This window comes from Lathyrus oleraceus, chromosome 1, assembly GCF_024323335.1.
Source record: "Lathyrus oleraceus cultivar Zhongwan6 chromosome 1, CAAS_Psat_ZW6_1.0, whole genome shotgun sequence".
Classification (NCBI taxonomy): Eukaryota; Viridiplantae; Streptophyta; class Magnoliopsida; order Fabales; family Fabaceae; genus Lathyrus; species Lathyrus oleraceus.
In genome coordinates this window covers 39,381,904-39,404,666 of record NC_066579.1, presented here as the reverse complement: position 1 = coordinate 39,404,666, position 22,763 = coordinate 39,381,904, and the positions used below count along the sequence as shown (strand labels likewise).

General features: G+C 34.8%; 2 protein-coding genes across 2 annotated transcripts; one reads left to right on the top strand and one right to left on the bottom strand.

Moving 5' to 3' along the window:
• Nucleotides 1-583: 583 nt before the first annotated feature.
• On the top strand, nt 584-2,446 carry LOC127089682 (uncharacterized). Its single transcript, XM_051029368.1, has one exon. The coding sequence runs from the start codon at nt 584-586 to the stop codon at nt 2,444-2,446; it is 1,863 nt and encodes a 620-aa protein (XP_050885325.1).
• An 18,433-nt stretch (nt 2,447-20,879) lies between these two features.
• On the bottom strand, nt 20,880-22,464 carry LOC127089666 (AP2-like ethylene-responsive transcription factor At1g16060). Its single transcript, XM_051029366.1, has 7 exons — nt 22,313-22,464; nt 22,115-22,197; nt 21,891-21,988; nt 21,741-21,814; nt 21,604-21,654; nt 21,452-21,528; nt 20,880-21,364 (listed from the first exon to the last, which is right to left on the bottom strand). The coding sequence occupies exons 1-7, from the start codon at nt 22,462-22,464 to the stop codon at nt 20,880-20,882; spliced, it is 1,020 nt and encodes a 339-aa protein (XP_050885323.1).
• Nucleotides 22,465-22,763: the final 299 nt, after the last annotated feature.

The following is a 22,763-nucleotide window of genomic DNA, read 5'->3' as shown; positions in this document are numbered from 1 at the left end:
TAAGGAAACATTTTTTTCCCTTATTGTTTTTCCCAATCTTGTTTTAATTGTCACCATCTGAAGTTATTAAGAAAAACACAACAATGAGAAATTATTAGCATAACATGATTTTGCACTAAAAGAAACAATGAAATCCAGTAGAACAAAAGAAGTTACTTTCCCTAAGAATGAACGTGACATACCTTCCCATAATAAAGAAACATTGGAGTTTGAGAAATCCAGTAAAGCATTGTTATATTATATGGCATTAGCCTCTTACTAAAGCAAGCATCAAAAACCGGTGAACGTGAATGAACAAAAATAGGACAAGTTAAGGATCATCAAACCAAAGTAGAACCTATAATTCATATATGTTTTATGTAAATCATCTTGTTTAAGAAAACTCAGTCTTCTGACATTGCCTTCTGTTTGTGGTCAGCTCAAATGGGAAGAAGATCATAAACTAATATAAATCATATAGAGCCAATGTTTGTCTTGTGCAGCATTTCATAGATTTAAACAGAAAGACCAAAAAAGAATGCACATAAGTTTCATCCCAGGACAACTTCAAGACCTATGGGATCTATGGGGCTTAGAAATACTAATGCTATTGAGTTTCACAATTCAAGTCATCCTCACCGTATACGGCAGCCGGAGAAAGGACATTCCAGGTATGTGGATAAGGCTCACAGTTTGGTTTACCTATTTGCTCTCTTCTTCATTTGCTAAAATCATCATAGGCAAACTCACTGAAATACCCGAAAGTGATCCAGACGAGCGCAACATTCGACGCGAACTCAAGGCATTGTTTGCGCCGCTACTCCTAGTTCAAATTGGAAATCCAGATGCCATAACTGCATACTCAATTGAAGACAACAGGTTGGGTTTGAGGCAACTTCTTACCCTTGTTTTACAAGTAGCTGTTGTGATTTGGATCATTGTAAAGAGCTGGACACATTCACTCCTCTCTTATCTTTACCTTCCGTTACTCGTCTCCGGGCTCATAAAGTATGGAGAAGTTGTGTGGACTCTCAAGTCAGCTCTTACTAAAACATCCGGCATAATAACAGTTCAAGAGATTGATGATCAAGAAGCAAACATGCCTTCTTTATTCCGATTCCTTCCGGATGATATTCCAAATATTGAATTGATCTTGAAGGCTTATTACCGCTTTATCTCGTTGAAGCCTCACCGCGAAAACTGGCTATATCAACCACTGTACGATTCTCTACCGTGGATGTCTATTGATGATTATGATCCGGAGGATATCTTCCACATCACTGATGCAGAACTCAGCTTTATGTATGACGTGCTATACACGAAAGCCCCTATAATCTACACCAAAGCAGGTTTTATTCTTCGCGTTGTGAGCTTCTCCCATTTAGTTATGACATTGTGTGGATTTTCAGTTTTATTTCAACAAAACTTTTCGAGCCATTTGAAAGCCTGTTTTATAGCTGGTGTATTAGGAGGAGCTGTTGTTTTGGAGGCATACCAGATTGCGCAATTACCGTTCTCAGATTGGGCGATTGTTCAAATGATCAAGCACCAGCACCTTCCATTCATGATCCCATGCCTAAGGATTCTTGGACCGAGAGCGACAAATCGGAAAAGGTGGTCAAATACTTTGGCACAGTTTAACTTGATGACATTTTGCATCCATCATGACAAGCCATTGAAGTGTGGAAGAATTCTCAAGTTCCGGGGGATCGATATGGTGTTGAAGAAGAATAAAAACAGGAGGCGTGTAGCGTTTCCGAAAGAATTGAAAGTTCTGATGGTTGAAGAAATGAAAGATATTGATAGAGAGAGAGGACTGAAGCCATTCAATCATAGGGGAGATTGGTCACTCGGAAGATATGACTGTCTCAATGATTTGAAGTGGAGTGTTCAAAGAGATTTTGATAAGAGCATTACTATATGGCACATTGCAACTGATATATGCTATTATTCTGATACAGAAACTAGTACACAGTATCACAATGCCGCAAGTTACACCAAAATCCAAATGGCCAAATCATTGTCAGATTATATGATGTACCTTCTGGCGCTGCGTCCTCATATGCTTTCAATGACAACTAGTAACATAATCTTTCGACACGCGTGTGAGAAACTCAAGTCATTGTTGCTAGAACAAGAGGAATCAGTGAAAGATGAAAAAGAAGCTTGTAGGATATTGAGAATGGAAAGAGTTCCACATTACTCAAAATCAGAAAGGAAATCAGAAACTGTTGTGACATCAAAATGGCATATACTGAGGGATGCTCAAAGACTGGCTAGGAATTTGATGGTTAGAGAAAATAGATGGAAAGTGATATGCAGTGTGTGGGTGGAGATGTTGTGCTATGCTGCAGCTAATTGCAATGTTGATTACCATTCAGAACAAATAAGAAGAGGTGGAGGGTTGATAACTCATGTTTGGATTCTGTTAGCACACAAGACAGATAAATATCATATCAGTGACTAACTTCAGAATTGGGTTGGGAGTTTCTATATTTAATGGTCAATGATATGCATTTATGTTATGTAGGATTTTATTTTATGTATGCATAATTAGTTTGCATGTTTTTAACTAGGAGAATTGAAAGAAAGAAAGATATCTGAGGTAAGAATGGAACCACGTGAAAAAAAGGAGTATGAGATAGGAAAGTCATGGCACGTGGTCACCAGAGACTGGTTTTTTATGTAGGGTGAATAAAGCATATCATGAAGAATGAAGTAGGTACTGTTTTTTTGTTTGTTTGCATTACATTATTATTCAATGTTCTGAAGTTTAGCTTCTGGCTTTTGAATGATGACAAATTGGCATATCTTACTATTTTAGTGTGGATCCTCTCCTCCCATTTATCTCATGCTTCCATCATGCTCAAATTCTAGTCATTCATTTCTTTATTTATTTGTCTCTCATGAACCATTATTTTTGTGTGAATGTATCAACCATTGAATTTCGAAAAGAAGGAAGGCTGAATCATAAAAATTGGAGAGGATCCAAATCCATTGAATTACAAAAAGGAGGGAAGGTTGAATCATAAAAATTGGAGAGGATCCAAATCCTTTAGTGTGATGGTTGAGAATGATTACCACTTAGTGTGGTTTTTATGGAGTTTGTATGACTTTTATGGGAAGTTTTTTTTTGTTGGGAGCATCCTTTTATTATTGGTTTTGGAAATAGAGTGATGGAAAATTATGAATTCATAGTCTATTACGGTGCTTCGGAATTTTCTATGCGGTGGAGAGTGATTAACCAGCAAGGTTAATATCTCAACACTCAAGTTAATTTGAGAGTGAAATGTGAAGTTTGAATGAGAAAAGGTTTCAATATATGTGAAGTGACACACTTTCCTCTTTAAATAGGATAAATAGTTTGTAACTACATGCATGACGAAATGGAACTCGGTCAGTCGTTAGATTGATTTAGACGGTTGACAACATACTCTTGGGAAGGATTTCCTGTTCGGTAGGAGAACAGAGTCTATCTGTTTTGCGCCAAATGCTTCGTTGCGTCATTGTTGGGTCTTCTTCTCTTTGGGCATAACAGTCCCTCAAGCCACTATTTCTACTTTGCAGGGCGAGGATTTGTGAGACGTAACTTTATTTGGCCACAAAATTCCTAGACGTGGAAGCTCTAGATGAGACATTTTAGTTCTTAGGAATAGGTGCATTAAATGCCTCCCTTTTAAGACGTAATGCGATACTAGGAATGTATGACACGTCTCCATACGCTAGCTAGTAATAATGTTCCTCTTTCTTGAGAGTACTAAAAAAATTTGAATCATTTTTCGAGGAGATCTCAGCCGTTGGTAATGCAGGGTGATCGTATGATTCTCAACGCTTGAGTAAAGTATAAAGAGATTTTGAAGCATCATTTTACCTTTTCTATTGTTCGACCTACAAAAGAGAGTATTTATGCTTCTTTTATTATGAAGCGTTCTTGTTCAAGTGTTGGATCAAGTTCAGACAACTTCGTTCGTTGGCATTGGCCTTGAGTGGTTGGTTGTTTCTTCCTATGAGTTCCAAAGTTCAACATTATTCTTTTTCTCCTGTTTCCCTTTTCTAGGGTTTCTAAGATAACGAGTATTTGATTTTTCTTTCTTGCTACATTGTGCCTGCATTCATTTTCTTTCACAATATATTTTAATTATGATGATCGTGTCAAACTCAATCAAGAAGGGTGATAAGGATATTTTAAGAGACGAGGTGAATCCATAGATATTGAGGATTGTTTCCGCTTTTATTCGCGAAGATGTCTTTGACCAAGTTGTGACTGGCGTGGGTCTTACGACTGACTAAGGAATGTTTCCTCCAATTGAAGATAAAAGGATATGTAGTCAGTACGATGAGTGTGCAATCCCTTTTCATGAATGCGTATTCTCTCTCATAGGCTATCGTCTCGCCTTCAATGATTTTTAAGTCATCATATTGAACCATTTATTTTTCTTTGTTATGCAAAATATCATTTATTTGTTAATGATGATTTTTGAACTTTAAAGAAATAATAAACACATTGAAAGAAGACAGAAATCACTTTAACATGTGCGAGGATTAAAGGGACACTCTTTTATTTCTCCCGAAAGTCTCAAGGTTGCAGAAACACTCATGGATTGCCGAACCAGGAACCTCCATGGGATAATCCTCATCAATTCTCCAGAAGAATCTCTTTGTCTAGTTATAACTGTCAAACTTGATAGTTTCACCTTTGAATGCATCCAACAAATATTTGGTTGAGTTATTGGTCTTGAGGAATCAAAACCTCCATAAACATTCTCCATACTCTCAGTCTGCGTAATATCAACATTTGTATATCATGATTATTCATATATCATGCATAAAATAAAATTCAAATCATGCATAGCCGAAGTGCACGTCACACTCATTTGCATTAACCCAAGTCTCGTTGTTTATCCCTTGACCACAAAGTCCAATTTCATTTTGGCACCCACAAACCCTAGTTCGGTTTTTGTTGGTCTAAAGTTCATTTTTGTTCCTGGAACTGTCTGTTAGAAGCTAGTATATATTACTGATGCCTTCGGCCTAAAGCCTAGTCTGTCTCTAGTAGCTTCCGTTAGAAGCTGATATTATTTTACTGATGTCTTCGGTTAAAGTCTAGCTTTGTCTGGCACATTCAAGGTTTATGCTTTGTTTGTCCTGATGTTTCCTAGAAAGTCGTCATCTTTGACTCTTTCACTAAAAGACATTCCCCATAAGATTGGATGATTTTCAGTTAGAAAACTCCAATATTTTTTTTGTTTGGATTGATTCATGTAGAAGAATCTCCAAAGTTTTGTGTCGATGATCTTCTTGTCAGAGGACTCCTCAGTTTTTTTTCTTATCTTGGATGAATTCCTTTTTAGGAATCTCCAAATACTTCATATATTCCCTAGCTAGTGTCTTTTCTCCAGCGAATTTGTCACACCCAATGAGTCTTTCACCGTTTTTCATCCTTTTCACTCCATGTGAACCATCATTACCACACATCCCCATCATTCCCCAACAAACCTCTTTGCCACCTTACAACATATAATCCCTACAGAGTCTGTTTCACATCCCATATTCCCAGCAAGAGGATTCATACATTTATAGCATAACATATCATCTTGTTATACCAAAGGATAAAATTTGGATCTTTTTATATTTAATTACCTTATCCCATTGATATCATGAAGACTAAGGTCATTCATGCTATCTGGCCAAAGATAATTAAATAGGGCAACTGTCATACCCCAATTTCTCCTCTTTCTTTTTGCATATCATCTAATCATCAGAGCCATAATAATCATGTTCACCCATTGCTTACATCCAATTCAGGACATTTGCATCATGGCATTATGACCATCACATTTGGTCATAGCTTTCTATAGTCATTGACATGCACCAGCTATTAGGTTAGAAGTGATAAAAAGTCAGGAATGTGGCCCTTATTTAGTCATATTGCATTTAGTCATACATCTAAGTGTACATTCACATTTATATATCCATAAATCTCTAAGATTAATTTTAGGATTAATTCATAGTTCAATAAGGAAATTTCTAAGTCCTCCTTCCCATTTATGATTCTAACTTAATTTTACATCTCATTCATAACCTTGCATACTATTCATTATGGATATGTTGTATTTTTGAAAGACCAAATAGAAGTAAAAAAAAAAGAGATTAACTTTGCATCTTAGAGTAAGAATCATCTTTTTTTCAACCTTGCATACCACATTTTAAACCATGTTGAATCACTTACCTAACATATCACTTTCGCATCCAAGATTACATTGTATCTATATGAATCATCTATATAATATATTAAATCTGAAGCTTCAGATTATATGGCGACACATGTTAAGAATTCTACTCCTTTGTGTCACATCATTCTATAGTCTTATATGGCACCTCCAAAATCCTATTTCCACCTTTTAAATAAACAAATATAATATTTAATCTCCATTGGAGGTCACGGGTTCGACCTTTGAAAAAGACGAAAAAAAATTCTCATATTTGGCAAAAATGACCTAAGAAAAAAATCACTATTCCAAATATATATATTCTCATAAATTTCAACTTTAAAATAAACATGTAACCTTAGAGAGTATAATAAAAATATTGAGAATAATGTCTAAAAAAGAACATTCATATTTAAATTGATATAAACAATAAAATCATATAAATTTGTACAATCGCATTAAAAAAATTAAAAAGATTATTTGAAAAACAATTAAATTAATATACCAACTAGCATTTTCAATCCTTTATTCATTAGATAACTAAAGTTTGACAAAATTACGAATGTTATTCTTAATTTACAAGCATGCATTTTTCTTTTAAATAAATTGTATATTTTTATATGTGATTAATTCATATCATTCTCTTAATTATAATTTACAATAAATTACTGTAATATAAATTTAATAATCATGTTTTTCAAAATAATTTCTTAATATATTTAAAATTCAATAAAAACGAATAAACTAATATATGTGACTTAAATTGGATTTTTTCTCCACAAAAAATTGAGAAGTAATATTGAATGGATATCTTTTATTAGTGAAAACTTCCTTGGATAAGTTCTAGAATCTTAAAAATTGATGGTCTCTAAAAGCAAGTACACATATCAAAAGTCAATTTGTACTTTTGTTTGCCTGCACTACTGCTATATAGATCTTGATTTTATGAATTATTCAATTTTAAAATGTGATTACTTTTTATGTTATTGCATAGATCTTGATTCTTTTTAAAACAAATAAAATTTTAATTTTGATATTTAGTTGTCATGAAGTAATATATATTTTTACATTATTTTTCTAACTATCATTCTATTATGTTGTTGCCCCTCATTTATTTGACTTAACAAAAAGATAAACACTGAAAACTCATTTACTGTGTTGTGCTATCAACTTTTTCATTTAGCATTTATTTCCTTTAGCAAATAGAGAATATGTTAGTAACTTTTTCATAGCATGTGTTGTGCTATCAACTTATAAAGTTTTCCAAAGTGAATTAATTCTTCATACTCAAAGATAAAGATAAATTTTACAGTGTGTTTTATTTAATCCTACTTTAAATTGAACCAACTTTACTAGCTTGGACATAGAGGCCACCGATTTCTTCCTCTCCTTTCTTTCTCATTTTTGACTGATTCTTAATTCTAAACAGGAGGATTCTTAAAAATATAAATTATAACCACATAACATTGAACTTACCTGATGAGAAGAAGAACAGAATCTAAACTCTTCCAACAATTCTTGCAGTGGCGGAGTTAGATAAAAAAAATTGGGATGACCGCTAACGTAAAATAAAGATTATAAATAAAACGTAAATAGTATTTTAAATAAAATATTAAAGTTAAAATAAATACAAAGTTAATTACTAAAAATTTAAATTACACGACTTAAAACTATCTTAAAATAATGCTTTACGCATTCCGAGTGACTTGAAATCGTCAATAATTGACTCCGAACTAATGCTTGCATTAATCTCCCTTTCAATATATACTGTCATGCTATCTCCAAGAAACCCATCATCCATCTTGTTTCTCAACTTAGTCTTAATAATTTTCATTGCTGAAAAAGACCTCTCAGTTGTGGCCGTAGAAACGGGAAGAGTCATGATAAGACGAAATAGTCTATCAATCAAGAAGTAAGTTTCAGCCTGTCCAGATGCAACCAAACATGAACATAGTTCTTGAATAGTTGATAAATTATTCAAGTTTGATGTTTGACGAGCAACAAATAGAAAATGTTGGAGTTGAAATTGCAAATTATTCTTCTCTTGATCACTAAAATCCATAGGATACTATTTTTCAACTAAAGAACAAATAGTATCAATGCTAAAAGCTTTATATCCATCCTTAGGAGATAAAGAACAAGAAAGAGTTAACAAATCCATTGTCTGCTCACTGAATCTGCTATTCAACTCTTGTAACTGTTTGTCAATGGTAGTGAAAAAGATTTCAACTTTAAAGTAATGTTGAATTGTGACTTGATTCTCTTCAAGACGGGAGCGTCCAAATCTTGTTGTTGAATGAACATCATTAAGATCATGAATCTCAATACCATGCTTTTCACAAAAAGATACCACTTTAGTAAACAATATATCCCAACCATTTTCTCTCAAACCTTGAATAAGATGTTTTGTTGAACGAACCAAGTTCATAGCATTAACTACATCTTGATTTTTTTTCTAAGGCTTGACAAAGCATATCTGTTATTCCCGTGATTTCTTTCATCAAGTGCAAAATAAATATAAAATCAAATGCCTTCAAGTAATTGTAACAACTATCTGCATCCTCACGTGTAGCATAACTCCCTCTATCTTTTACAATTTTTTTAAAAACTAAACAAGTTACTTCATACATGTTTATCAAGCTAGAAATTGAATCGTAATGTGATCCCCAACGAGTATCTCCAGCTCGTATCAATGTACCAACTTGATTTGCACCTTTACCAGTTACAATCTCATCAATCTCTAACAAATAAGCAATTTCTTCTAATTGGGCAGCTTGTTGTAGGAGAATTGCCATTCAAGGCGCAGCGGAATTTAAAAATTTCTCCATTTAGTGATCCTTACGAATGGGCATGATCAGTGATAGAATCGTTACCTCTTGTGGCGATTCAAACCTTTGGTGCAGATCTCTGATAGTGATCAAAACCTTTGATACAGATCCACGGGGCGATCACGAACGTTGAACGATGACAACGTCTTTACTCAGTCCACACGAACGGATTCCTTCAATCGCAGTGCTAGCTGTTATGAATGAAGGCTTTGAGTGAGAGAAAGAGGGAAACAAAATTCCAAGTCTCTACTTGAATTTCTGTCTGAGTGGAGTGGAGTGACAATGCTTCTACCCAAGGGGTTCTATTTATAGAACCACTTGTGTGGGCTTCAAGCTAAAAAGCCCACTTAAGTGTATTTTGGCCCATATCTTATAATATGCCCAAAATCACTTAAGTATTTGGTACCTTACCATATTTCGTCTCCCACTTAAGTGCACCGTACCTTACGGTGTTCCTTAGTTACTCTATCTCTTATCAATCCGTCCTTTGTGTGTGACCCTATAGGTTTTCGCGATGTTGACAATTATATTAAATCACGCATTTAACATAATAAACAGTGAGCGGTATCTAGCAACACATCACTGCTACCCAAGTCACAAAAATGTCATGTGATCTGACAAAACCTTATGTGATAATAATTATGTGTATAATTACCCCTTTGCCCTTATGTCTATATTGAACACAAGGTATAGACCGTGTCACCCTTGTCCAGTTCAATATTGGGCCCATAGACATTTATCCTGTTACGCGGGATTGGCAAATTCCATCTAGGACACTCATGTCCCTCAGCATGCTTCGTGGAGTACCCATCAACTGTCTTTATGGTTATCCAGTTACGGACAACGTTGGATCAGCAATAAAGCACTCGACTCTACATCTAGGATCCATAGTGGTTTCAGGTCGAAGAGTGGTATACACTATTATCACCATGAGAATAACTTATGACACTTTGCATAACTTTCTATATAGTATTCTCATAGCGGGTCAATCCGGTATAAATATTACTCATAATATTCATACCTATGTTTAAGACTTGATAACTCTTTATCCATGATCCATGAGATGTGATCATCAGTCTACAAACATAATAGTCTTAATGCTTTAATGTTATCCCACTTCACATTAAAGCTCGACTACGGATACTTTAAGAATAGTGCCCTTATGTTTAATGTGTTCTCATGATTAAGTCAAACTTAATACATTAAACGGACTATCTATTCTAGGGATTTTATTAATCAACCATAATAAAGAAAATGCCTTTTATTATTAATAAATAATTCGATACAAGTACCAAAAGTATTGGCCTCTAGGGCTTACACCAACAATCTCCCACTAGCACTAGAGCCAATCAGGCATACCCCGTATGCCCATTGATCTAGTATGACCATCATGCTTCTGCTGCGCAAGAGGCTTTGTCAGTGGGTCAACTATATTGTCAAGTGTAGGTACTTTACATATTTTCGCACAACGCCTAAGTATGTGTTTGGATCGTTGGTGAGATCTAGGCTCCTTAGCTTGTGCGATAACACCATTGTTATCACAATAGAGACCAATGGGATCCACAATGCTAGGGACAATGCCAAGTTTATTGATCCAAACAGCTTCCTTTGCTGCACTTAAGGCCGCAATATACTCGGCCTCAGTTGTAGAATCAGCAACTGCATCTTGCGTTGAACTTTTCAAGCTCACAGTGCCACCATTTAAGCAAAACACATAATCAGATTGCAATCATTCATATTAAAGCGTCTCAACATTTTGTCTATGTATGTACTCTGACTTAAGCCAAGCAGTTTTGTGATCTATCTCTATAGATTCTGATTCCTAATATATAGGCTGCTTCACCTAGGTCCTTCATAGAAAAGCATTTCCCCAACCAAGACTTTACTTGTTGCAGGGTAGGGATATCGATTCCAATGAGTAATATGTCATCTACATATAATACCAAGAATATGATCATGCTCCCACTAACCTTCTTGTAGACACAAGGCTCTTCTTCGTTCTTGATGAATCCATATTATTTTTCTGTTTCATCAAAACGAAGATTCCATGAGTAGGTCACAGGCTCATCTTGATCCATGAGTAGTACATCACCTTGATCAGATATCCATATATCTCAGGTAGGTGACGTATCCTGCCTGACCTACGCTGGTCTTGTTCTACTTGAGCAGGTTTCTCTTACACAACTACTTGTGTTTCCTGCTCTAATTCCTCCATAGGTGTATCGATACTTTGTGATTCTTGAATTTCTTCAAGTTCTACTTTCCTCCCACTGATTCCTTTGGAAATAAAATCCCTTTCTAGGAAAACTCAAGTTCGAGCGACAAACACTTTGCCCTCAGAAGGATTGTAGAAATAATATCCTCTTGTTTCTTTAGGATACCCCATAAATAAGCATTTGTCAGATTTGGGCTCAAGCTTAGTTGAAATTTGTCGTTTCACATAAACTTCGCAACCCCAAATCTTCATGTAAGACATATGTGGTCTCTACCACTCCATATCTCATATGGTGTCTTTTCAACCTTTTGGATGGAACACGGTTAAGTGTGTAAGCTGATGTCAATGGTGTATGTCCTCAAAAGGAGTTTGGAAGATTGGTGTGACTCACCATGGATCGGACCATGTCCAACAGGGTTCGATTTCTTCTCTCAGATACACCCTTCCATTGGGATGTTCCAGGAGGAGTAAGTTGGGATAGGATCCCACACTCTTTCAGATGGTCATAAAACCCTAGGATTAAATACTCATCACTTCGATCTGATCGAAGAGTTTTTAATATTCTTACCTAGTTGGTTTTAACTCGTTAGGTTTCACCCTTTTGTATTAATGTTATTAATAGGCATTTCAAGATCAAGGACATATAGTCCATTGTTCATTTGTGCAGTAGCATAGAATATATCATTCAAATAAATTGAGCAACAATTGTTCTTTATTATAAATGAAAAACCAAACTTGTCCAAACAAGCAATGGAAATAATATTCCTGCTAATTGCAGGTACATAATAACAGTTCTCTAACTGAATTATTAAACCACTAGGTAAAGTCAATACAAAAGTTCCTACGGCTAAAGCAGCAACCTTTGCTCCATAGCCAACTCGTAGGTCGACTTCACCTTTTGCCAAATTTCTACTCCTTTTTAGTTCCTGCACATTTGTACAAATGTGAGAACTGCATCCAGTATCTAATACCAATGATGCAGAAGTAGATAAATTAATAACAAAAATACCTGAAGTTGAAGTCTCTACTCCATTCTTCTTATCTTCCAGGTACTTTGGGCAGTTCCTCTTCCAGTGTCTGGTCTTACCGCAATGGAAGCAGGTGCCTTCTTTTGCTATGCCTCCACTAGGCTTTAAAGCAACAGTGGGTCTGGGATTGGCAACTTCCTTGCCCTTCCCTTTATCACTCTGCTTAGTGGGCCTTTTGTTCTGTCTCTTTCCATTTCCGATCATCAGAATGGACTTCCCCTTTGACTTCAGATTCTGCTCGGCAGTTCTTAACATGGCGAGCAGTTCAGGAAGAGATTTGTCCATATCAATCATATTGAAATTTAGGACAAATTGACTGAAGCTATCTAGCAACGATTGCAAGATCAAATCAGTTGCAAGTTCCTTTTCGAGGGGAAAACCCAATCTCTCAAGGTTTTCCACATACCCAATCATCTTGAGTACATGGGGACCTACAGGGGCTCCCTCAGCTAACTTGCTTTGAAAAAGGGCTTTTGAAACTTCAAACCTCTCATGCCTTGCTTGCTCTTGATAGAGCAACTTCAGGTGTTCGATCATATCGAACGCTGACATGTTCTCATGTTGCTTTTGCAATTCTGAGTTCATGGTAGCCAGCATGAGACAAGCAGTTTCATTGGCATCATCAACATGCTTCTTATAAGCATCTCTTTCTGCCTTAGGTGCAGAACTAGGAGGTTCCTCTTCAGGAACAGGTGTCTCAAAGACATACAGCTTTTTATCATGTTTGAGGACAATCCTCAGGTTTCGGTGCCAATCCAGAAAATTTGTCCCAGACAATTTTTCCTTATCAAGGATTGATCGCAAGATGTTGTTAGAGGTGTTTGCTGTCATGGTAATCTACATAAGGATTAATGAAAATATAAGTATCATTGACATATTCAATTAGGCCTTTAATTAAATATGCTCCCACTATTTTACTCAAAACAAATGACCCTCATCATTTGATTCGGAAAATCCCGTTGGAAGATTTTCTAGTGGGTCGAGATCCATATTTCACTTCGTTCTAAGTCCGCGTAGGCGGATTACACAAAACTAGGTTATTTTAGGTAGGAACTCCTTCCAATTGTATCTCATACAACTCTCGAAAATTTCAGTTGGGTGAATAACTCCTTATTCTAATCCATCATATGGATTATTCCCAACTCTTGCTTCTAAACATATATATAATCTTATTATAATTTGTTTAGTTAAGTTTGACCCATTGTTGTAACAGTTGGATATTACAATTATCCCATCGCACCTTACTAATATATAGATCATGCACCTCGCGTAGGCGAAACCTACATTATCCATTACTAGTCTTGATGAGTGTTAAGACTTGGAAAGCATAAACTTAATATTTATTTTGAGGGAATTGCAATTTTTCTGATCTCACCGGCTTGTTTATCATATAAACCGTCTCTCACATGCATCAACATACATTCACATGCATCAACATACATACAAACAAAATGAAACAGTTATGGCCCCTAGCGCAGTTGTTCTCCCAAGCCAATGAGAGAACCTAAGCTAACCTACAATGATCTAAGTTTCTCCAAGCAAGATCTTCAAGGTTGTCCTCCTTTGGCACTGACTTCTTTGCTTTCTTCATATCATTACATTACATAAAAGAAACTCGTTTTACATACGAGGGAGTGAGATGAGAAAAGAAGTTACATTTGAGAGATTAAGAGAGAGGCACGACACGCAGGTCGTATTTTAAAAACTCAAAACAAAACAAAGGAAAACTAAGGCCATAACCGATCACCACAAGACAATAATAAATACTTTATTATTATTATTAATTCCTTTAATTAATTAAAATCAAATTAAATTTCGACGATCGATCATCACATTTTAATGAACAATTCATTTAAAATCGATGTCGCTTTTCGTATAAACACTTGACACTTTTAAAGCACTGAGTTAGCCGAACGGGTGAAAATTTCCTTGCGTTAACCGGTTAACCATATGCGTTAACCGGTTAACACTGTTTGAAATCAAAAAAAAAAAAGTTTTCTGCCTTGCGTTAACCGGTTAACCAAATGCGTTAACCAGTTAACACTGTTTGAAAATGTCTTGGAAAACTGTTTTCCGCCTTGCGTTAACCGGTTAACCAAATGCGTTAACCGGTTAACACTGTTTGAAAACTTAAAAATTTTAATTTCGCATTGCGTTAACCGGTTAACCATACGCGTTAACCGGTTAACACTGTTCGGAAAAGTGTTTAGAACGCACAACTCTTGTGCAGTCATACCCCAATCGCATAACTCTCTGACAACACAACCCTTGTGTCGTCACTAACCCTGATGCACCAATTTCAGACCGTCAAACACATCTCGATTGTTAATTTAGTATGATTGATCAACACGTCATTGCTTCACCATACTAATGTCAGATCAAGAAGCAAACGACCATTGATCGCTCAAAGGAAAACAATCATCGAGGGTTTGAATGAACGAAACAAGAACACTATATCATATATAATGTATTTTGCATCAGGGTTACATATATCACATATATGTAACTTGATCGATCTCAATTTAACCTTTGATTCATTCTGTCTTTAATCATATTATTACAGAACAAAAACAGTTATCAGATTCATGGTTTCGTAAGTGGCTCTGATACCACTGTAGGAGAATTGCCATCCAAGGCGCAACGGAATTTAAAAATTTCTCCATTTAGTGATCCTTACGAATGGGCATGATCAGTGATAGAATCGTTACCTCTTGTGGCGATTCAAACCTTTGGTGCAGATCGCTGATAGTGATCAAAACCTTTGATACAGATCCACGGGGCGATCACGAACGTTGAACGATGACAACGTCTCTACTCAGTCCACACGAACGGATTCCTTCAATCGCAGTGCTAGCTGTTATGAATGAAGGCTTTGAGTGAGAGAAAGAGGGAAACAAAATTCCAAGTCTCTACTTGAATTTCTGTCTGAGTGGAGTGGAATGACAATGCTTCTACCCAAGGGGTTCTATTTATAGAACCACTTGTGTGGGCTTCAAGCTAAAAAGCCCACTTAAGTGTATTTTGGCCCATATCTTATAATATGCCCAAAATCACTTATGTATTTGGTACCTTACCATATTTCGTCTCCCACTTAAGTGCACCGTACCTTACGGTGTTCCTTAGTTACTCTATCTCTTATCAATCCGTCCTTTGTGTGTGACCCTATAGGTTTTCGCGACGTTGGCAATTATATTAAATCACGCATTTAACATAATAAACAGTGAGCGGTATCTAGCAACACATCACTGCTACCCAAGTCACAAAAATGTCATGTGATCTGACAAAACCTCCTGTGATAATAATTATGTGTATAATTACCCCTTTGCCCTTATGTCTATATTGAACACAAGGTATAGACCGTGTCACCCTTGTCCAGTTCAATATTGGGCCCATAGACATTTATCCTGTTACGCAGGATTGGCAAATTCCATCTAGGACACTCATGTCCCTCAGCATGCTTCGTGGAGTACCCATCAACTGTCTTTATGGTTATCCAGTTACGGACAACGTTGGATCAGCAATAAAGCACTCGACTCTACATCTAGGATCCATAGTGGTTTCAGGTCGAAGAGTGATATACACTATTATCACCATGAGAATAACTTATGACACTTTGCATAACTTTCTATATAGTATTCTCATAGCGGGTCAATCCGGTATAAATATTACTCCTAATATTCATACCTATGTTTAAGACTTGATAACTCTTTATCCATGATCCATGAGATGTGATCATCAGTCTACAAACATAATAGTCTTAATGTTTTAATGTTATCCCACTTCACATTAAAGCTCGACTACGGATACTTTAAGAATAGTGCCCTTATGTTTAATGTGTTCTCATGGTTAAGTCACACTTAATACATTAAACGGACTATCTATTCTAGGGACTTTATTAATCAACCATAATAAAGAAAATGCCTTTTATTATTAATAAATAATTCGATACAAGTACCAAAAGTATTGGCCTCTAGGGCTTACACCAACACTTGTAACTCATCGTGACACTTTGTAGAAGAACAAATAACATTCACAACAAAGATCAGCTTCTCAAAAAATTTATGAACAGGTTTGACTTCTCTTGATGATGTAACTAATGCAAGTTGCAATCGATGAGCAAAACAATGAATATAGTATGCATAAGGACAGTCCTTCATAAAGAGGGCTTGTAAACCATTCCATTCTCCTCTCATATTGCTAGCACCATCATACCCTTGGCCACGAATGTTAGAAACGTCAAGGTTATGTCGAGAAAGTATATCACATATTGCTTCCTTAAGAGTTAAAGATGTGGTGTCTTTAACATGTGCCACATCAAAAAATCTCTCTTGTATTAAACCAACTTTATCAACAAATCTTAATACAAGAGCCATTTGTTCCTTTTTTGACTCATCACGAGCTTCATCAACAACGATACAAAATTTGGAATCACCAATTTCCTCACGAATACTCTTTTTCACCCTATTAGAAAGAATTTGCAAGAGCTCTTTTTGAATTTGATGTGAAGTATACTTGCAATTTTGTGGAGCATTTTCCAACATAACTTTTGCAACTTCATCATTGTAGGATGCTAAAAGTTTCAATAACTCAAGAAAGTTACCTTGATTTCTTGATTTGTTACTTTCGTCGTGACCCCTAAAAGCACAAGCTTGTAGTGTTAACCAACGAACAGTGTCAATTGAAGTCTTGATTTGATGGATATTGCCAAATCGGAGGACGCTTTCCAGGATCGCGTTCCAAAGAATTTTCAAAACCATGATGCTCTTCAATTGTTGAATTGTCAAGAACTGTTTCAGATTCGGATGTCGGGATTATAATTTCTTCATCTCTCTCTTCTCTTTCAGTTTCACATGCTTTCCTTTTGAAAAAAGAATCAATTTTTCTATTATTCATCTTTACTCTTCCTATAATATCATATCAGATCCAAAAATCAATTTAGAGAACATAAAAATTAAAAGAGAAAAAAATTAATAAACTTAATTAATCAACTTTAATCCGTTTTCAAATACCGGTAACTTCACTATTAGAAATTAGCAGCAATAATGATTAAATAAATCTTATTACAGTGTATAACTATATTTGTAAATTACAGTGTTATGAATTGGCTTAATAAACCTCATATAGATTATTTTAACGAATCAAGAAAGAAGAACCCTAAAAATCTCAAATACACAAATCAAGCAATCACTTTAATTTGTTACTTTTTATAAAAGAAGAATGAATAAAGTTTTTTACCTGTTAGATGCCGATCACTTTAATCTGTTCCGATTCCGGTGCCGGCAGCAAACCCATATGAAAAAGAAAGGAAATGTATGAGCTTTTTACCTTATCTGTATTTTAACCTAACTTTAAATGAAAAATAAAAGATAAAAATTAATTTTAATTTAAAATAAGGATGTTTTAGTAATTTAATATATATGAATTAAAATAAAATAAAATTGAGGGATGGCCGTGGCTTTCCCACGTTCCCCTCAGTTCCGCCACCTGTATATAAGGAGAAAATAAAAGTCACATATTCATCTAAACTTATATAAATTTTCAAACTTGTAAACAATAAAATATTTCAAACCTGTTTGAGTCAAGTGAAGAACACCAAAGATGAGATAGGAAGGAACTATAAATTTAATTTTGAAGCTTAAAAACCTCACCACACAATTCTCAATCCTCACCACACAATTCTCAGTCTTTCTTTTACCACTTTATTTGCTTAGAGTTTAACAAAAAATTCCATCCTTCTAGTTGATAGTTAAATAAAGTCATTCATTCATTCATCATTAAACCATTTACATTCATAAACTCATTTACATTTCATAAATTCATCCATAAAACATTAACCTCATTTACATTCTTAAGCTAGTTCACATTCTAAAAACTAAAAAAACAGGTGAATCTACTAACTAAATCATATTGCATTGTACTCTTAGTATATATTTACATATTATGAAACCAGTTCAAGTCTCATCATTCAGGTTGCAAAACCGGTTTACGTACATCATCACATCCAGCTGTCCAAATATAGCCATAACCAATCTGCATCATCAAGAAAGCAAACCAGTTAATTACTTCACAAATCATAATCCAAATGATCAAACTAAGTTTGATCCATCAACATGTCAAGCAATTACGCAGCAAAATAAAGAAGTAAGAAAGTCAAAGTCAGAGCATTTGTTCCGACTGAGTTTAAATTGAAGAAAAATGAAAATAATACAGCAGTAATTTCATATTTTTACAAGGCAGTGAAAATCAAAGTTCAAAGAGGGACCACCTAGCTTCTAGAAACCTACTGCAAAATATCTCTCACAATATTGAGTTTTAGTAATCAAAAATATGTTGAGTTTCTTTTTAGTAATAAAAACATAATGTTTTAGTTTCTTTTTTCAAGTTAGTTCTTCTCTTATTAAAACCATAAATAAGATAAAAGAGTCCATTTTGTCTAGATGCATGAGTTAAGTTTGCCCATTTTCGATCACATTTGCAAGTTCATCGATTTTTTTTAGGATTTAGTACTCATAAATAATTTTGACTCATAATGATTTGAATTATTTAACCTTTAAATTGAGTGATGAATGCTTGCATGCCTTGTGTGTTACTTATTAATTGTATTATTATATGACATATTTGATTGTATGTCATTGCATGACGTATGTAATCTTGTATGTAGACCTTGATTGTTAAACAAGATAAAATTTGCATAATAAAATCAATCTTTCAAAATCAAGTTAATTTTCAAAATCCCATCAGTTTTTAAACCACTCCAAAACCATTTTCTCAAATCTTTTCTCTCTATGCAAATCAAACCCCGATCAACATCGATTGACTTTTCTCAAATCAAACGCAATATTAAAACTTTTTTCTTAACAAACGCGAAAGAAAATGATCGTTGGAGTCTAACATTCTTGTAGAACCCTCAAATAATTGGTCATGAGACACACGTTTTGGGTTAGTCATTCATTCTTTCGCTCCTAAAACACTTAATAAACTTGAACTAAAAAGGACCGTTAGAGTCTAACATTCCGATGAAACACTTGAACAATCAATTCTAAGGCTTGCATCTTTTTCTTATTGAGTGTTGATTGTCCATCAAACAAATTTCTTAAATATCTTAAATGAAAAAGGACCGTTGAAATCTAGTATTCTGTCGGAATCCCGAATGATTGGTCCCGAGACTTGCGTCTCGCTGTCATCAAACACTCGTCATTCACTTATAAAACATTCAACAAATCTAAACTCTTTTAATCCAAAGATATTTCGTCTTCAGATGATGCAAACCAATATTTCATCCGTAAATGTGTGAGTTGAGATAAGTGACATTTTTCTCGCGAATGTTGATATTTAGAAATCCATTTGATGTGATGCAAATGTCCACTCCTCTAAACCGTTTTGGGTAAGCAATATTTTTCATTATTGAGACCAAATAGTTTTCGATAAAAATCAACCAACAAACAAAACATTTTCTACCCCGAACTACGAAGCTTTGAGTTTCTCATTGTACCAGAGGATATGTAGGAGTGGGACCCGCAATCTTGTTAAGCACCATAATAAAAAAAACCTTTTAGCGACCCATTTTATTTCCTTTTGCGCTCTTTTATCTATCGAAGAAAACAAATGACATAAGTTAACATTCAATCGTAAGTTTAACTAAAAGGTTCCCGCTGAGCACAACGAACGTTAGGGATGCTAATACCTTACATAATCGACTCTCGAATTCAACTATGGTTGTGACGACCATGTTATTTTCAAAAGTTTTATTGATATTTTCCTATTCCTTCATTGAAATAAATAAAATTCGTGACGACTCTGTTCGAACACATTTTCCGCGAGTGTGCGATACGCTTCGTAAATGATCATTTTTTTCGAGATACGATAGATTGCCCTGTATATATTTGTTTTTTAATGCTATTATGTTTATAAAAAGACTTCATCATGTATCGACTTTCCCAAAACTTTACTTCATAGTGATTATATTAATATGTTATATGCTTTTTTTTATTATCGCGATCTCCTATATATTTAGATGTTAATTCAATTGACAGCTTAACTTCTCTCTCCATCCTATCACATTCTTAGTGAGTGAGGAGAACAAGCATTTTCACCCGTTAAATTGAAGCTATTTTTTTATTAAATTTTTAACATCAAATTTTGCGATTGTAGTAGCACTTGATATCAATTTTTTTTAATGATAAATTAAATTTGACGAAATAAATATCTCTATTATTGAGAAAAAAATAACAAATGACAAAAGAGGAATTCTCTGCTTTCTATTATTTTGAATGAATACAACATACCTATTTATACCAGAGAAAAATACCTATCAACTTTCTATTACAAGTATTTATAAAAAATATATCACAATTCAAGTGATGTATATAACTTATTACTAAATATTTAATTTATTGTTAAATATATAATCTATTCAAGCCACACATTTAAAAGCTAAGTGAATTTGATTCAATGTATTAAGGAGATGATAGTCTGACAAATAAACTAAACATTTTGCTTGCCACCTGTCTCATTATGCATATATCCTCACATTAGAATCTTCTTGAGACACCATATCATGATCAGCAATTAAATCTTCTATATTGTATGTTATATAATCAATGAAAAAAAAATGAAGAAGCTAGACCTTGAAGCCGTGATCAAAGTCAAGAGAATGGAATAAAGAGGGCACATTGAATAAATCATCCCCATGTTCATGTTCATCTTCAGTGGAAGACTCAAAGTATGTCTGAATGTGATCAGGAAATGTATATGAGTTTTCTGGTGTTGACAAATCAGCAGCAGTTGTCATTTCCATCATCTCCTTAAACTTTGACGATTGAAGCAAAAGACCTAATGCCGACGTAGTGCCAGCTGGCCGAGGCTGTACTAGTTCTTCTTCTCCTCCAAATGACTCATTTTGATTACTCATCATCATGTTTGGGATGAATTTGGTGTCAGAGATTAAGTTATTACTAGAATTATGAATAAGTTTGTTGTTGTTATCACTGTGATTAGGTTTAAGCCACTTAATATAACGGCTGAGATCAAAATTGGTGACAGCATTGAGTCCACGATATTCAATAGCTGCCATATCGTATGCTGTGGCTGCTTCTTCTTGCGTAGCTGCGAAATAAGGATACATATATCATCATTAATAATTGATTGGAGCTAGGGCTTACCGTTGAAAAATCTAACTAACTACTAACTAACCATATGTTCCAAGATAAAGATATTTGTTGCCAAAAACCCTCCCAATACGAGCCTCCCACCTTCCATTATGATGATGTCTGAGGGCATAGAAAAGTAAAGTAATTAAGCTTTGTGTTTTATGATCACAAAAAAGAGTTTAGTTGGATACGAACCTCGCCACGCCTCTATATTTAGAAACTCCGCGAGAAAAACCACTGCTTTTCCTGCAACATTTTTAGTTAATGCTTTGTTAAACTTGGGGTAATTTAGGGCACAAATTAGCATGACCGATATTATTATCATAACATACCTCCTTAATGATCCAATGTACTCCTCCCTTGATTGATCCTCCATTTCTCTCAACTGATTCTCGTAACTACATAACTACAATTGAGAAGATAATCTTTGTTGTTTCATTTTAATTTTTCAAAAAAGTTTAAAACTTGTGAAATAGGTGTACCGGAAAGTTAAGAATGGTATCTGGACCCCAATATTTCAATGCCGCTAGATCATAAGCATGTGCAGCAGCTTCTTCATCATCATAAGCACCGAGGTAGACTGAAGTAATCATATGCAGACGTGAAGAATGCCACAAGAAAAAAGAAACACATCTTAGTTATATGTAATATCTTCATCAATGATGAACATATGGATTAAGTTAAGAGTAAGACTATCTCTATAAACCTTGTCGTCCTTTCTTGTTTTGCGATTCATTCCAACTATTCTTGTCCCACAAATGAGCCTCATATCGTCCTGTCCATCTGTGCCTGATCAATCAAACTAGACATATTTCATGCTTGCTTGTTTGTGTCTAGTCTTTGGTTTATAGTAAAAACTGTTATAATAAAATACAAAGTTGCATGAAAGGAAAGACAATATAACCTAGTGACTCCTCTATATATTGAGCTGCGTTGAATTGGAGAATCTCTTGGGACACTTCTCCTTGTTCTTTTCACTTTGGTGTTAGTTGCACTAACGTTATTGTTATTACTTGCATTGTTTTTTTGAGGTTTTTGTTGAGACAGTTTAGCCATTGAAAACAAAAGATGAATGATGTAAAAAAAGATGAATTTAAGAAGAAATGTCTTAGTCATGGAATGCATGAAGAGGGTGATTTAAAGGGATAGGATAAAGAATAGGGTTAGAAAAGATTGTGCTGGCAATTCCACTACATATTGCCGGCTAAGAATGGTTGTTTATGGCCGTCTCTCAAACCGTCTCTCATGTTATGTTATCACTTTTTTTTGTTCTTTGTCTTCACTCACAATTTTCTGTCATGTGCCTTTCAACCGGTTTTGGAATCTCTTTCATATATATAAGCTTGATTCACATT

What these genes read in the sequence shown, in the direction of transcription:
- LOC127089682 (XM_051029368.1), top strand. Translation starts at nt 584, where the DNA reads ATGCTATTGAGTTTCACAATTCAAGTCATCCTCACCGTATACGGCAGC.
- LOC127089666 (XM_051029366.1), bottom strand. Translation starts at nt 22,464, where the DNA reads ATGGCTAAACTGTCTCAACAAAAACCTCAAAAAAACAATGCAAGTAAT. An exon ending in ATACCATTCTTAACTTTCCG is followed by an intron (nt 21,815 to 21,890) that starts GTACACCTATTT and finishes TCTCAATTGTAG; the next exon opens with TTATGTAGTTACGAGAATCA. An exon ending in AAATATAGAGGCGTGGCGAG is followed by an intron (nt 21,529 to 21,603) that starts GTTCGTATCCAA and finishes CTATGCCCTCAG; the next exon opens with ACATCATCATAATGGAAGGT.